This window comes from Labrus mixtus, chromosome 20 (assembly GCF_963584025.1).
Source record: "Labrus mixtus chromosome 20, fLabMix1.1, whole genome shotgun sequence".
Classification (NCBI taxonomy): Eukaryota; Metazoa; Chordata; class Actinopteri; order Labriformes; family Labridae; genus Labrus; species Labrus mixtus.
The window spans coordinates 7,977,342-7,992,280 of NC_083631.1; the positions used below are offsets into that span (position 1 = coordinate 7,977,342).

General features: G+C 41.8%; 2 protein-coding genes across 2 annotated transcripts in view; both read right to left on the reverse strand.

Annotated features, from left to right (window-relative positions):
• Positions 1–14,939, reverse strand: part of lgals2a (lectin, galactoside-binding, soluble, 2a) — a 205,454-nt gene that overhangs the window by 90,007 nt on the left and 100,508 nt on the right. The gene's annotated exons all lie outside the window — the stretch shown is intronic.
• The window catches only part of cacna1ia (calcium voltage-gated channel subunit alpha1 Ia), an 84,325-nt gene that overhangs the window by 68,426 nt on the left and 960 nt on the right, over positions 1–14,939 (reverse strand). The window contains exons 2-3 of the mRNA XM_061027075.1: positions 9,041–9,174; positions 2,678–2,775 (exon numbers count right to left, since the gene is read on the reverse strand). Of these exons, the coding sequence (XP_060883058.1) occupies positions 2,678–2,775; positions 9,041–9,174 (232 nt within the window). The remainder of the gene's footprint in view (positions 1–2,677; positions 2,776–9,040; positions 9,175–14,939) is intronic.

Genomic DNA, 14,939 nt, shown 5'->3' on the forward strand with positions numbered 1-14,939 from the left:
CACACACACACACACACACACACACACACACACACACACACACACACACACAGACACACACAATGTGAAATCAAATAAACAGAAACTAGGAATAGGCTCAGACCAAATTGCGATAAAACATTCACATATTAACTCTCCAGCACCTCTCAGGTACACTCGCATGATACATGATCCAATAAAACAGCTCTGGTAGAATTTCTAGCTTTACCAAGCTTGTAATTTCAGTTTATATTGACTTTGAAAGAAAGGTGACAGTTATAGTTCATTGCATACACTTGTATAATATAATGGCCCTCAAACATCATGTAACTAACTCATGGTCACAAAGAAACATGACATGAAGTGTAATCCAATAAAGCAATCTGAAAACTAATCTCTCAAACACTTTGCAAACTGCTTACAATATCTTCTCATCAAACTACTCAAAGTGCAAAATGCATGCTTTGTTGACGCTGCTGCATGGCAGAGAACGTTCCTGGTTGCTTGCTCCATCTGAAAGCTAACTTTTAACTAAGTTGTTTGAAATCAACTTTTTTCAGGTGATTACATTAAAATGGAAGAACCTGCAGAGATATGGAACCAATGTTGTTAAGAGTAAAAAGTTAAGAACAATAAAGTGTTACAGAGGGGGTTGTAGGAACAGCAGAGAAACACAACAGGACGAGATTTAAGCTTAAAATGATTCATAAGTTGCCCGCAGTCTTCTCAGCCTGTGCAGCCAGAAAGAATCCAATAATCAGATTTAAACAGCGTCTCTGTCCTCTATCTGTGCATCTCTATCCCTCACATGTGACATTTTCTCTTCACAGTCTCTCGAAACAGGTTTCCCTTTTTCCCCATCTGCTGCAGACTTGTTTCATGATTTTTTTAAAAAGTGGAAGTGGAAAAGCTTAAAGTCTCTCTCAGGGACTTTAAGATATCGAGGAAAAGTTTGTATCCTTTGATCAGCCAGGATGTTCTGCAGGGGGTTAGACATCTGGGCCACTTGATAATGAGAGCGCCAAAGTGATTGTTTGACCTGATGAGTTCAAGCTTTTAAAACTGCACGTGTGAGTCGTTAACATCCATAGACTGTAAATATTAACTTTCAGTCAACCTTTTTAAGCCTCTTGATGAACAACAGTGTGTTCCAGTGATGACAATAACTAATCAGACCTGTTTAGTTTTTTTGTACCAGGCTGTAAACATGTTTAATTATGGTGTAAAAATGCTGTGGTGTGTATGTGACTTCCAGTGTTCCTGGAGCCAGCCTCTAGTGGACACTCGGCGAACTGCAGGATTTTGCACTTCCGCATTGGCTTCATTTTTTGAGACCAGAGATAGCGGCTTGCTAACATCTCAGGACTAACAAGAACGTATTATCAATCACATAAGGTTTGTGTTATCATTATAAAAACATAGATTTTATTAAATGTATTAACAAAACAAACCAAGAAAATTATTTTTAAGACTCTAAAACTTTATTCTCACAATTAGCATTGGCTGTAAATGAATTTACGGTTTTATTTAAATTTTATTATTATTATTATTTTTCTTATTATTAGCATTATTTTTTTTTTCTAAATCTTAATTTAATTATATTCTCTTCGTACCTTTTCTTTGGATTTTTATTCATTTTTATTTTATTCCATGTTGTATGTATTCTTGTGTGTTTAAAAAATTATATATAAAAATGTGCCAGGATGAACAAAATTTGTGATGAAATATGACAACTTATAATGAAGTAAAACAGCCTGCAATAAAGTAATAATACATTTTTTTTTTTTTAAATTAGCATTGGCCGCTAATGCTTGAGCTAACTGCTAAGGTGCTGGAACTAAGTGATGACGCCGGTTCGATCTGAGCTTGGGAAGGATAATTGGTGCTCAGAATGATTAAGAGGTTCCTGTTGGGGCAGCAGGACAAAGAAATCAATAGGAATTAAAAAAAGTTGGCCAAGAACGGAGTTTTAGATGAGAAGTACAAGGTTATGGTCACGGACTGATCATCGAAGCAGCATTAATGGACGGTTTGGGAATCTGATAAAGCTGTGACTCAGGGCCTGAGTGGGCTGCGTGATTAAGCATAAGATGAATGTTTAACGATCCTCACGGGGAAAAGGTAGCATCCGGGCGAAAGGAGGAGCTGGGGATGTGAAACACGTGCATACATATTCAAGCTGATGAATTAATAGAGAACGATGCAGGAGTGGTGGACGAAGCAATAGAGCCTTAACATCCAAGTATATCAGTGATAGGGTTAGTTTGACACATTTTACAACATCAACAAAAGAGCAAGGAAGAACATACTGGCAAATAAAAAAACACTTGAGGCAGTGTCATTACGTGCAAACAGTCTATGATCATGTTGCGGTCGCAGGATTTTAAATGTCATCACCCCCTCCCACTCCCTGGCGTTGAATTTTCCTGAATATTTCCTGCTGCATTCTCACATCAGCTCGCCCCGACTTCACAAGGACAATTTACTATAGAGGCTTGCAGGAAGAATTTCAGGTAAAGTCAGAGTGAACAATTCTGCTATCTGTTTTTTCACACAATCAGCTCACCCTGAAAATGTCATGGAGTTCTCAGGAGTTTTGTGCAAATGTGAATGCACCAACACAGAAAGGCAAAAAGAGAAACTCCAGCATGAGCAGAGAGAAAACCAGAAGTCACATGAAATCTTAACGTGTTCTCACTTGGCACTCTGTTGATAGCTTTAAGGGGCCGCAGGACCCGCACAGTCCGGATAGCTGACAGGTTGATGTTCTGCAGGTCCAACGAGTACTCGACCATCCTGGAGGAAGAGAGAGAGAGGAAGGGACAGAGAGAAAAAAGAACAGAGCGTCAACTTTCTGTAGTCACAAAGGGGGTGAAGAAATATCACAAAAAGGGATTACCACGGCTCCAGCAGTTACCAGAGATCTTTACTCATGGCTCAACATCAGTGGTCACTCTTTGATCCAGTCTCACATGTCTGGCCTGTCCCAGAGCCGTGTGAGCCTTGAACTCCATAGGAAATGTAATGCAACGAGCTTTGCAACAGACTCCAGAGAGATTGGCAGAGGGGGATAAAGTGACAAAGCATCAAAAGAGGAGAATGACATGAAAGGGAGGTGAGGAAGAAAAGAGCGGCAGAGCAGGGGGAAAAAGAGGGATTCATTCTATTCTAAGTGCTGCCTGCAGGATGTTGTGGCTCAGTCAGAGCCTGGCATCTGTTAGCGAGTCATTTCCACAGCACGGCTAAGTTGTTTGTGCCCCCAAACCCAAAGCACTTTCACAGGAGAACGGCCACAGTTTGCCATGTGTGCACGAGCGTGTCAAAGACGAGTGTGTAGCTTTAGTCATACCGCACTTTAACTACAAGACTGTTATCATAAACGCAGATTTTAGGGGAAAGAGAGTGTACATTGTATGTGTTTTTAAATGAGGCAGAAATTGCCACTGTGCTTGTGAATGTGTGCAGGCTGGTTGTGCATGGTGCACTGTTGGTGGAGCGTGTGTGTGTGTGTGTGTGTCAGCCCAGGGGGCTACAACAGTGTGTGTGACAGCATGATACCAACCACCACAGCTTCACAACACCCGCAGCACATCTAGTGGCTTTAACAAAAACATGCCGAGGCTCGCTGTCTCTCACATAGAGAGAGCGATGAAGCGTGTCATTTACAATAATGTCGTACTTTATTAATCCCACAGGGAAGCTGTTTCCACCAACACATCAGCTCACACTGGAGCAGGATTAGCTGCACAGCCCAACAAGTAACAATGGATCCATGTGGTAGTGAAAAATCTAAACCAGAATACATCTGCAGAGGCGTTTGAGAGAGCTAGATCGGGGCGCTGGTGGCACAGTGGTTGGTGCGTGCGCCCCATGTATGGAGGCTATAGTCTTCCAAGCGGGCGGCCCAGGTTGGAATCCAGCCTGTGGCTCCTTTCCTACATGTCATTCCCCACTCTCTCTCTCTCTCTCTCTCCCTGATTTCCGACTCTATCCACTGTCCTATCTTTCAATTAAAGGCAAAAAAAGCCCAAAAATAAATCTTTAGAGAGAGCTACATCACACTTTTCATATCAAATGATTTTGATACCTGTTTCCACACCAAAGCAACCAAAACAGAATACTTAGGCATTCAGCATTGGGTGATTTATTGTTTTTGATGACCAAAATAACTTGCAGGCTAGCTGCTGCACACTATCTTAAATGTACAAATAAGTTGTGCAATGATTCAGTACCAAAAGGTTGCAAGCAAAATTGTCCTATGATTTAGATTTAGATTTTTAAAGTGTCAGTACTTTCTGATATTATCGCTCATCAAAACTACAGATACTAAAAACATGTGGTATCATCAAAATATAGGAAAATTGTGACAATCCTATTCTTTTTGCTCTTTCTCTAAAGCCCCATGAGCATCCCACTTGAAGGGATCTTTGTCGAGGACTGGAGGCATGTCACAGTTTTTCCAATTTGCTGTAACCAGCGTAGTCCAAATTACAGAAAATGCCACACAGCAGCCTGATGGAAATGTCAGAGTATAGAGAAGAGCACAAGAGTTGTTCTGGGGCCAGGCTTTTCCAACTGGGAGTATAGTGGCGTTATTACAACCCCGTCCCCCTCAGACTCTACAGATATCTGCAGTAGCTCGAATGATTTCACGGCTGCAGAGAGACTGAAACAGAAGGCCAAGATGTCACACGGGGGTTTAGAAACAATAAAAACAATACGTTTCCTCCCCTTAGCGAGCTAACAGGCACAAAACGTTGATCTTTTTATGATGTTTGATTGTGTTGCGAGGTTAAGTAAGAAATTATATCACAGCTGACATTCATTAAAACCTAAATAATTATATTTAAAAAAACACATTTTTTATCTGTTAGTAACTCAAACGCATCTGGAGGACAGATGAGAGCATCAAATCAAAAGATCACAGATGTGCCTGCGTGTGTGTGGGTCTTCAGAAGTGTGTGTGTCTTTGTACAGTAGGTGTGCGCTGTGTGTGTGTGTGTGTGTGTGTGTGCGCTGTGTGTGTGTGTGTGTGTGTGTGTGTGTGTGTGTGTGTGTAGGCTCTATAGAAGTGTTCACATCAATCAGGCCGCTGTGTTTGGGAGGGTAATTAGTGGACTGCCGGAAGCGTCCTTTTTTTATGAATGTTTCCTATTTTTCAAATTCCTTTTTTTTTGCTTGTGACGCCTTCATCTCTTTCATGCTTTAATGTGACTACTCTGTGTGTGTGTGTGTGTGTGTGTGTGTGTGTGTTGGTGTGTGTGTGTGTGTGTGTGTGTGCGTTTATATCAATATGACATGCAGAGCTTGAGGGGAAATCCAAGTTAGGCCCGAGTGCAAGGACAGAAGATGAGGAAAAGGACTGAGCCTTGAATCGACACCTGTAGAGAGTTTATCGTCGTGCTTTCATCAAAGTTAGCATCGAGGTTAAAGTTCAGACGACCAAGAACTAGTGACGATGAAGGCAGCCTGTGGCGTCGCCTTTTGTCTTGGCCAAAAAGTTGCATTTGAACACACCGCAAAGACTACAGCCTATAGGCCAACGTTCTGCAGTGAGAGGAAATAACCCTCCATGCCAGCAGGGGGCGGTAGTCCGTTGTTATGATACGAGAAGACCATTTTCACACTGCTGTCGCTCACCACACGTATTATAGGTAGTCTACTAATGGAGAATAATGTCTGATAAAAAGTTGAAAATGGCGCTGGCGTTGTCAGCCCTTGGTCTTTTAGTGGAAAAAGAAAAGAAGAGGCGGAGGAGACAAATAAGGAGAAACCACACTAATGGGTGAAAGCATGGCGACTACAGAGAGAAATGAGACCTCTGAACAGCCAATCAGAGAGATTCCTCTCACCGATGCCGATAAAATATGTCGAATCAGCCAAAAAAAAAGGACAACGGCACCGCAAAAACTAGGGCGACGACCAGGCAGGAAGTGTGTCTGCATCATTTACATAAATAACAACACTCTCTCTCTCTTTTGACAGTTCTGAAACAACACTTTCTCAACTGACAAGATGCCCCGGGAAAACAATGAGAAAACAGTTACCACAGCTGCAGCACTATCTTGTTGTGTACACTTTAATTACATGGAACAGCTGAGCGACTGAAGGCTGCGAGGACAGGAACATCAAATGCAATCAGCGATGCAACTTGTATCTATGAATATCTAAAACAGAGAACGATAAACCTAAACGTGGCTGCTGTTCAATGTTCACTGTTCTCAATCTGACATCACTCACTGTACTGTAGCAGCAGGACGAAGACAATGATGATTTTCTTTTTTAATGGTTTTTACTAATTGAAACAAGAATCCAGAGCCTTAAAGAGACAGCGCAGGCAGTGTAACATTTTTAATCTTGCATTCTCACTACAACAACCAACTTAGTCTGATTCTGCTTTTGGTGGAATTGCTGCTTGATGTTCTCGATCAAAACCATCAAAACCAGTCAGTCTTGCTCATTTCTAATTTGTCAAATACGTGCGGAAGTCAAGACTGCCTTCTTTGTGAAAATGGTCGTGCTTCTTTCTTGGATTGAAAAATCTGGGGGACATGCTGAAGAGACATATTTCTGTTGTTGCAGCTGATACCAGACTGGTAGGAAAAAATAAGTCTTACTGCAGTGGATTAGGCTAAACTCAAATATAAAGTATGAAAAATAAAACAGGCTCAAGGAGGCGCTTTGTGTGGGGCGAGGGTTTTGGAGCCAAAATAAGAAACCCCCCCTGTAGAGCTTGTCAGGGTGAAAGCCTGCTCGGTGCGGGATCTGACAGGGGGGGGGGGGGTGACAAGGGAAGATGTTCACCCGAGCGCGAGAAAAAGAAAAGAAAGAGGGTGAGATAAGGGTGAGAGAGCGAGGTGATGCCCGTGGGTAACAGACATGGAGCTCATAGCAGACTGTCGGCTGCGATTTGGCCCGGGCGAGTTTGGCACTGCCCCGCGCAATTAGCCTCGACGCTAATCTAATGGAAGCTGCCAGGAGCAAAACGACAGCAGAGGCTTTCACATAAATGCATATACAAACAGAGAGACACACAACATACACACATTAAACAAACTCAAAAGGCTGGCTGTAATCTGTGTGTGTGTGTTTATATCTGTGCAACAAACGCACACGCACACTGTCAAACACACAACAACTACGAGCATCCACTGAGGAAAAAGAGATTCAGCTCAAATGAAAATAAATGTCCCTCCACCTCCCCGCTAAGTCTGATGCTCTACCTCTCTTTGCTATTATAGACACACACACACACACACACACACACACACACACACACACACACACACACACACACACACACACACACACACACACACACACACACACACACACACACACACACACACACACACACACACACACACACACACCGACTCTTAGCCTTACTTTTCACTTTGTTTTATGCTCATGGTTTAAGTGTGTGTGTGATGGACATTTTGTAAGATCAAGACCAACTAATGCAACAACTAACACAAAATGAAGACGGATATTTATATGTCGTTGTGAGAAGGTGTTTAAAATGTTTCTAAAAAAAAAAAATAATAATAGTTTTCTTAGTCTCAATCTTTCATTCCTCCATGTCACTCCGTCTTCCAGTAAAAACATACTATATGCTATTCTGAAACACCAAAACAACGTCTGCTCTCCAGAGTACAATATCAAGCTAAAACAAATGATGGAATGGTGAAAATAAATGTGGGAGGATTCTAAAAAATGACTAAGTGTTTTCATCTTTACCCCAGTGAATTAACCCAACACTCAAGCATAGCAGCATGATAACTCCCCCCACACACATGTTAATACAATACTGCATGTGCTAAGAGTCCGCTGGTCTTAATGGTTTCATTTGAGAAAGAATATCCCTCCACAGACTGCCTCTCTGATGTTTATATTTACTGCACCCTCTGAAGGACTCGTAGTTTATCACCTAGTCTGTAACTGGTCATGATTCAGCACAACACCAAGATGGTTTAAAATCCCAGACGTGTCCTGTATGAACTTTATTGACCTCCACATATGAAGAATGGATGACGAGTGTGAGGTTTTTCTGTTTGGTTGTGTAGCTTGTTCACACCATCATATTAAAAACAAACTATGAGTTGATAACGTGACGTCACACATGAGCTGACCCGTCGTTTATTCATCAGACAGCTTCGGTGACCTCTCGTCCTTCATCTTCACAGCACTACAGGCGCACAGATATGTTAGGGTCTGGAGTGACTGAGAGTCATGCAGCGCCTGACAGCGCCTGACAGCTTTATTAATCGTCTTTCTGAATTTAATAAAGCGCTCAGAATAACCAGTCCTGCTGGAAGCACTCCACTCTGCTAATATGTTCCAAAAAGTCCCCCCCCCCCCCAAATCAAACAACAAATATGTGCTCTTTCATTCAAGGTGGAGGAATATGTGGCCATGCTTTTCAGCTGGTTTTAGCGTTTTTATGGTCCAGATTTATATCGTCATCATAAATCTACAATTCTACAAAAAACACTTAGCAGACGCTTTCAACCAAAGTGACAAACATCAGAGAGTAAGAACAACACGAGCACAGATCTAGAGAGGAGGAAACAATGTCAGTGAGTGCACACAGACGCTGACAGGACGTGACCAGAGGGAGAGCACAACATCCACAGCTGCTCTCAAGAATTCTAATCAGTATCAGAATCATCCCAAATATCGTCATCATCAAAATCATTAAGTACGTAGGTGTTTATGAATGCGCTGGGTCTTTAGCTTTTTCTTAAAGGAGCAAAGGGACTCTAAAGGAGTTTGGTATCTTGTTCTACCACCAGGGGGCGACAGTAACAAGTTCTTTCCAACCCTTAACGTTCTTTAATTTAATTCATGCTAAAAGCCCAGGTGAATTAATTAAGTTTTTAACTTAATAGATTTTTTTTTATAGCATACCCTACGATGTTTCTGTGTCTCTATAAAGCATTTCATTTGAAGACTGCATGCTCTAGGAGCGCATTCGCTATACCTCACCTCTTTAAATAACATGGAATAAAAGCTTTACTGAAAGCGGGATTAAAGCTGAATTCATGATTAAGATGCTCACCCAGCCATGACTATGAAGAAGTCCAGCCTGTTCCAGGTGTCTCCCAGGTAACAGCGACTGCCAAAAATCCCCAGAGCCACCATCTTCACCACCATCTCCAACGCAAAGAAGATGTAGATGAATGCATCGAAGGCCTGTGGGAAGAGAGGAGGGACATGAAGGAGGAGGAAAGTGAGAAAAAGAAGCACATTTTTTCTCTTAACAAATAAGCCAGACTTCTCTTTCACGTGGTGTGTTCAATGACTCAAGCTGTTCTCAAAGCTTCCTCTTATTTCTGTTATTTTTCAGTATCTGTGTGAATGAGGAGCACTTGTCCTCTCCGGTGAGGACAAACTGTCTGGAGTTCATATTGCATACTCTTTAGTCGTTCACAACAGACCCTTAAGGACAAAAAAAATGTGATTCACAGCAGCACACACAAACATAAACAAACAGCAGAGCATCAAAATGGTTTGAGGACAAATGCACACCTCAAAAGTCTTCAGTGATTTTTTTTTTAAAGATTTTTTTGGGGGCTTTTTGTGCCTTTATTGGAGAGATAGGAAAGTGGATGGAGTCGGAAATCAGGGAGAGAGAGAGTTGGGAATGACATAAGGGAAAGGAAGCCACAGGTCGAATTTGAAACCGGGCCGCCCGCTTGAAGGACTACAGCTTCAATACATGGGGCGCACGCACTAACCAATGCGCCACCAGTCTTCAGTGATTTTTAATTCTGACATCAAACACCTGAAATGAACGTTGAATTTCTTTCTTTTTCCAAATTTAAAAGGCAATGATATCGCTGTTTGAGTGGGTAAACTTCACAACTTCATATTTTTTATATCCACAAGCCTTTCACACAACACAAATTAAGATCCTAAAGCACTAAAAGAATATGCAATATTCAAGATTGATGTGTTTGTGTGTGGCTATTAAAGCACTGGGTTTACTGCATGAGCCAGGTTTTCTGCAGGAAGTGTGTTCTGAATGTCTTTGACGAGATAATTCTGTGTATGTCTGCACTGATGTAGTATCATGCAAAACATACGGCGCCCAATGTGCACCAACACATGCTGCAACACAGAAGGGAAGAGGAAGGAAAAAGTGAGGGAGATCCAGGTCGAACCTCAGAGGAAACAAAGATGAGCTCATGCCTCCATCATGTCCATCTGACATCATGACGTTCAGATTATTAGCTAAACCTCCTCTTGTAGTTTTTAGAACTCGACACGTTCACACAGCTTCAGGGTGTGTGACCGTGTTGGTGTCCTTGTTGCATATTCCCACAACTTCTACATCTTTCCAGAGAATACGAAGGACTGAATATTCAAATATGCATATGCAGGTTTTGCGTGGCTGCATGCTCATAAATTTATCGGGCATTGGATTTCAGGACGGGCACACACAATCCCCTTCAGAATAAGACGGCGTTTTTTTGTTTTCGACTTTTTATCGTCAAAGTTATGAATCATAAAATTGAAATACTGCTCTGCTGACCAACTGTAAAATAAAGACTTTAGAACTGAAATGCAAAAATGTGACCCATTTAAAATCCTCTTCAAACGTGTACTGATTAAGTGGCGGCTCAAACCGGCTGAGTCTCAGGGCAACGACAAGAGAAGAAGAAAAGGCTTGCTCAAATAGTGCTCAAAGTTTATCTTCAGCTGAGAGGTTGAAGTGTGCAATAAACCTTTAATTTAATTCAGACAGCGCTCCGTCCATTAATACAGGGCCGTAACTTGCTGAAGAACAACAAAGATCTTTCTAACTGTATGTTGCTTCAGGCTGATAAAAAGACGGACTGGAGAATAGAGTTCAACAAATCAGAGCACAAACACATGCTGCAACGGGGGAAACAATTTTACACAGGGTTATTGCCTTTTTCAGGTTTCAGGCAGAAGTTAAACGACAAAGCAGAGACTCGGCTATAACCCACATCGCGCTAAAGAATACTGATTTATTGCACCTTTGCAGAAGCAGGAGTGATATGCCTCCACTTGGAGTCGAGACATGTTGTACACTCTGAATTTATTAAAAAATAACAAGGTGGTGTTTGTAGCTGCAGAAGCAAATTAAATGAGATAAATGGTGCGTGAAATTTGGGGAATTTTTCTAATGTAGCAATTCTACAATTCATTAAGCAGACGCTTGTGTCCAAAGGTACGAACACCTGAGAGTGAGTACAACACAGAGGAGTAGCAGGAGACGTGCTCCCCCCGGTCAGATATGGTAAGAGTGAGAAATATAGTTGAGCTTTTCAGTGATGTTTTAATTATGACCTGCCAAGGGGACTGCAGATGTAAATTAGCTCCAAGATAACTCTGGTACAATGCATCATATGGAAACATTTATGTTTAATATTGTTCATGGTTTCCTCACAAATAAAAAATATATAAAATAAAAAGAAAGCAGAAAGCTCCTTTGACTATATGAGGGTAGTAATTGCTACTACGATTTGTAATTTCTGAAGATGAAGGGGGGAGCTGGAGGGTCTTAATCCAATGTTGAAAATGTATAATTGTGATCCGTGTAGACTTCTAGAGATTTGGTATCAGCGTATACACAAAAACTGAAACATAAGCTGTTTTCTCATGTACACTCCTGAAAATATCTAGATCATTTCAGGAGGACTGCTCCGGATATACTCCTGACCTGGCTGTTCACATGTTCCTCACAGCGGGAGACTATCCCTGTTAGACAGGAGGGCGGGGGTAGGGGGGCGGGGGGGTTCTCCTGAGGTAAGATGTGTGGTAAAAAATAAAAAAAAAACACACTAATACAAGCGATGACAAAGCTGAAAGTGCCGAAGACATTTTCTATCACAATAAATACTGTCAGAACGAGCTACTTCTAACGTGCCAAATGTTAGCTACAGCTGGCATGCAGCTACTAGCTAGCAGGAGGTGAGTATGGCTGTTGCCATGGTAACACTGAATATGCTTCATCACATTTAGCTCTAGCAGTGCGACACATTGTGTTGACTCACGGCTGAAGGATTTTTGGAAATCTGAGATGTGTTTTTAAGGGTGGCGATGATTTAGACTTTTGTGGTGATCATGTTTTGTGCAGTGTGCGTTTGACGAGTTCACAGCGTGTTTAGAATATTGGCATGAGCGTAATGTAATGTGATGTGATGCATACAGTACAAAGGCAACATGTGTGCTGATTCACTCGCACACACACACACACTCAGGATACAGACAGAGCTGGCAGCCCTGCAATGAGAAAGATGAGAAAGATCAGCCTCGCATGCTGTTTAAGTGATGTTTTGATAAATAATGCAGCACCGCGCGCCTCACATGTAATCCGACATTGGCTGCACCAGTCGGCTCCCTGCAGCGCTCGGGCTCTGAGTGAAAGGAGAATGAATTCATCGTAGTTATTTGTCACTGCCGCCAGCGTCCTCTTCAGTCAGCCTATCATGTTTTTATCGTCAACATGATTTGTAAAGAGGTTGAGGCCGACGTGTGATGGGGGGGGGGGGGCTTTCATGGAGCTGCAGTTGGAAGCTGCTTCATATGCTGTCATTGTGCTGCTTATTTGGCAAGGGGGGGGGAGACGCGGTGACAAGTAGGTCATCACGATCGTAATAGAGCATTAGAATAAGATAATGTATGTGAGGCTTGTGGAATGAGAGTAAACGAGGGGAATCAGAGCATGAATCCAAAAGGTAACGTGAGGACAAATGTTCACAGAGCAGCAGAGGAAGAGGAACGCTGACTCTAAAAGTGTCTAAGGAACATTTGAAGCTCATTAAATAGGTTTTGAAAGTGCTGATTGGAAGGTTTGATGATTCATTAGTTATCTGTTGAGGTGAGCTTCAGGTATAGCTCACTCAATGTTTATATATGTGGCCTTGTGTAATTTGTACGTGTTTATTGTGTTACATGTTGTCTTGTTGTGTGCACGTTACATTTACTTTAGTAGGTTATTGGATACGTGCTTTAACTAATTTTTTGGTACATTGTTATGTCTGCTCAATGCTGCTCCATGTCTGTCCTTCATGATATACATTTTTTCTATTGCTGCTTTAAATGCTCTAAATGCTGCTTCATGTGTATCCTGCATGGTTTATATATTTTCTCCTGTGGCTGCTTACCTGTCTGCTTAATTACTGTCATGATATTTCTATTTGTAGCTTTTAGCGATGTTTGAATTTTTTTTTTTTTTTAGGGAGCCTTTTATAAAATCTGACCAGGGACAACAGATGAAAATTAGCCTTTTGGCTAACTCTGGCATATTTACCAAAATGTTTATTAATAAGCAATGTCCCTGTAAAATTAAAATTAAACTCAAAATTAAAATTCCCATCCTATGCAACAACAACGAGTGAGAAGTCTAAGCAAATAAAGACTTGCAAGATGAAGAGGACCACCCCCCTGTCTTTATCCACAACTGCTCCCTGTGGCTGTGAGATTGTTTTCACTTCTTGGACTTCAACTAAAAAATATCTGATACACAGTTGAAAGCCTGATAAATATTTTACTTTGGTTAATTGCTTTCCTGTGTCCCATTCACTGAAATTTAAAACAACACTATGATGATTTGGAGTAAGATTAATTGTGCACAAGATGTCAGGCTATGATATTTAGCATGGTGGACTACTTTTTTTGATTTTCTGCAAACTTGGATCCAGAGAAATTTGCTTAAATTAATCAAAAGCCAAGCCGGCGTCTTTCCCCCACAGAGAATCATTCATCTATCTCTCAATATCAATCAAAAAGATGTGTTTCCTGAATGTCAACTGTTCCTTTAAGAATGATTGTACTCTCTTTACCAAGGTGTACCAGACTCACCCTCCAATCAGGCGCTGAGGTTCAGGGCTCCTGGTTTAACTCTTTACACAGGTAAAGGGGGGGGAGGGGGGGGGGGGGGGTTCAGTATTTCACAGAGGTAGCATGTGAGGGCCACTCTAACAATCTGAGCTGCGTCGGCAAAATCCCTCCTGTTACCATTAGCAACCAGCAGAACAGGACCCCTCACGCTACCTGGGGAGACAATATGCTTGTTAGAGATGGAGGATGGAGGAAGGGGGGGGGGCGCGGTGTGTAGGACGGGGTAATGGGAGCAAAAGGAGGAGCAAACATAGTGATGGAGGAGGAAGAGGGTGAAGCAGGAAGATGTGTTGAACAGTTTTTAAAACTGCAGTGCGGTGCTTGTTTTAAATCTCGGTAAAATGCAGAAAAAAATCCAATGAGATAATAAACCAATTCCAGTTTGGCCTGGGGGGGGGGTTCATTATAATCCATCCTAATGTGCTGGAGGCGAGAGAGATACGGACGCTCAATCGGTCAACAGAGCCGGCAACATGGGACAAACAATGCAGGTTCCCTTAAGGTACATTTCAATGTCAGTGGAGAATAAAAAAAAAACAAAAAAAACGCTTGTGTGGCAGAATTAGGTCGTCCTTGTCACACCTGAAATTGAGCCTTGCCAAATTTACTTCCATGAAAAAGCGATTACAATCCCAGAGGAAGACACTCGGGCCTCATCCAGCTGGCAGATTAATGTAGTAACACATAACTCACACGCGGCTGACTGACGGAAACAAAAGATTAGCAGCAATGAAATAAATACAATCCAATAATTGGTGCTCAAACATAAAAGTATTATCTCTCAAAAATGAAACTCAACCTGTAAGCGCTTCCCTTGATCAGCATGGTGTTTTATTTCCCGACAGGTCACCTTGAGGATAAAGTGTTGATCATTTAAAGATGAGTCGAGCTTTCCTCTTGTTTTCATGGAGCCGACTGAACAGTTCAGCACTAAGTAACTGAGGGAAGGTCATTTTGGTGAGAGACCAATTAAAGGGATTAAAATCCTGATCAAGAGACCGAGCTTTAGGGATGACAGGGAATTGTAAGTAGAGGATGGACAACGATGATGCAGATTTTAAAATTAAAGTTTTTTCAGGCCGGAT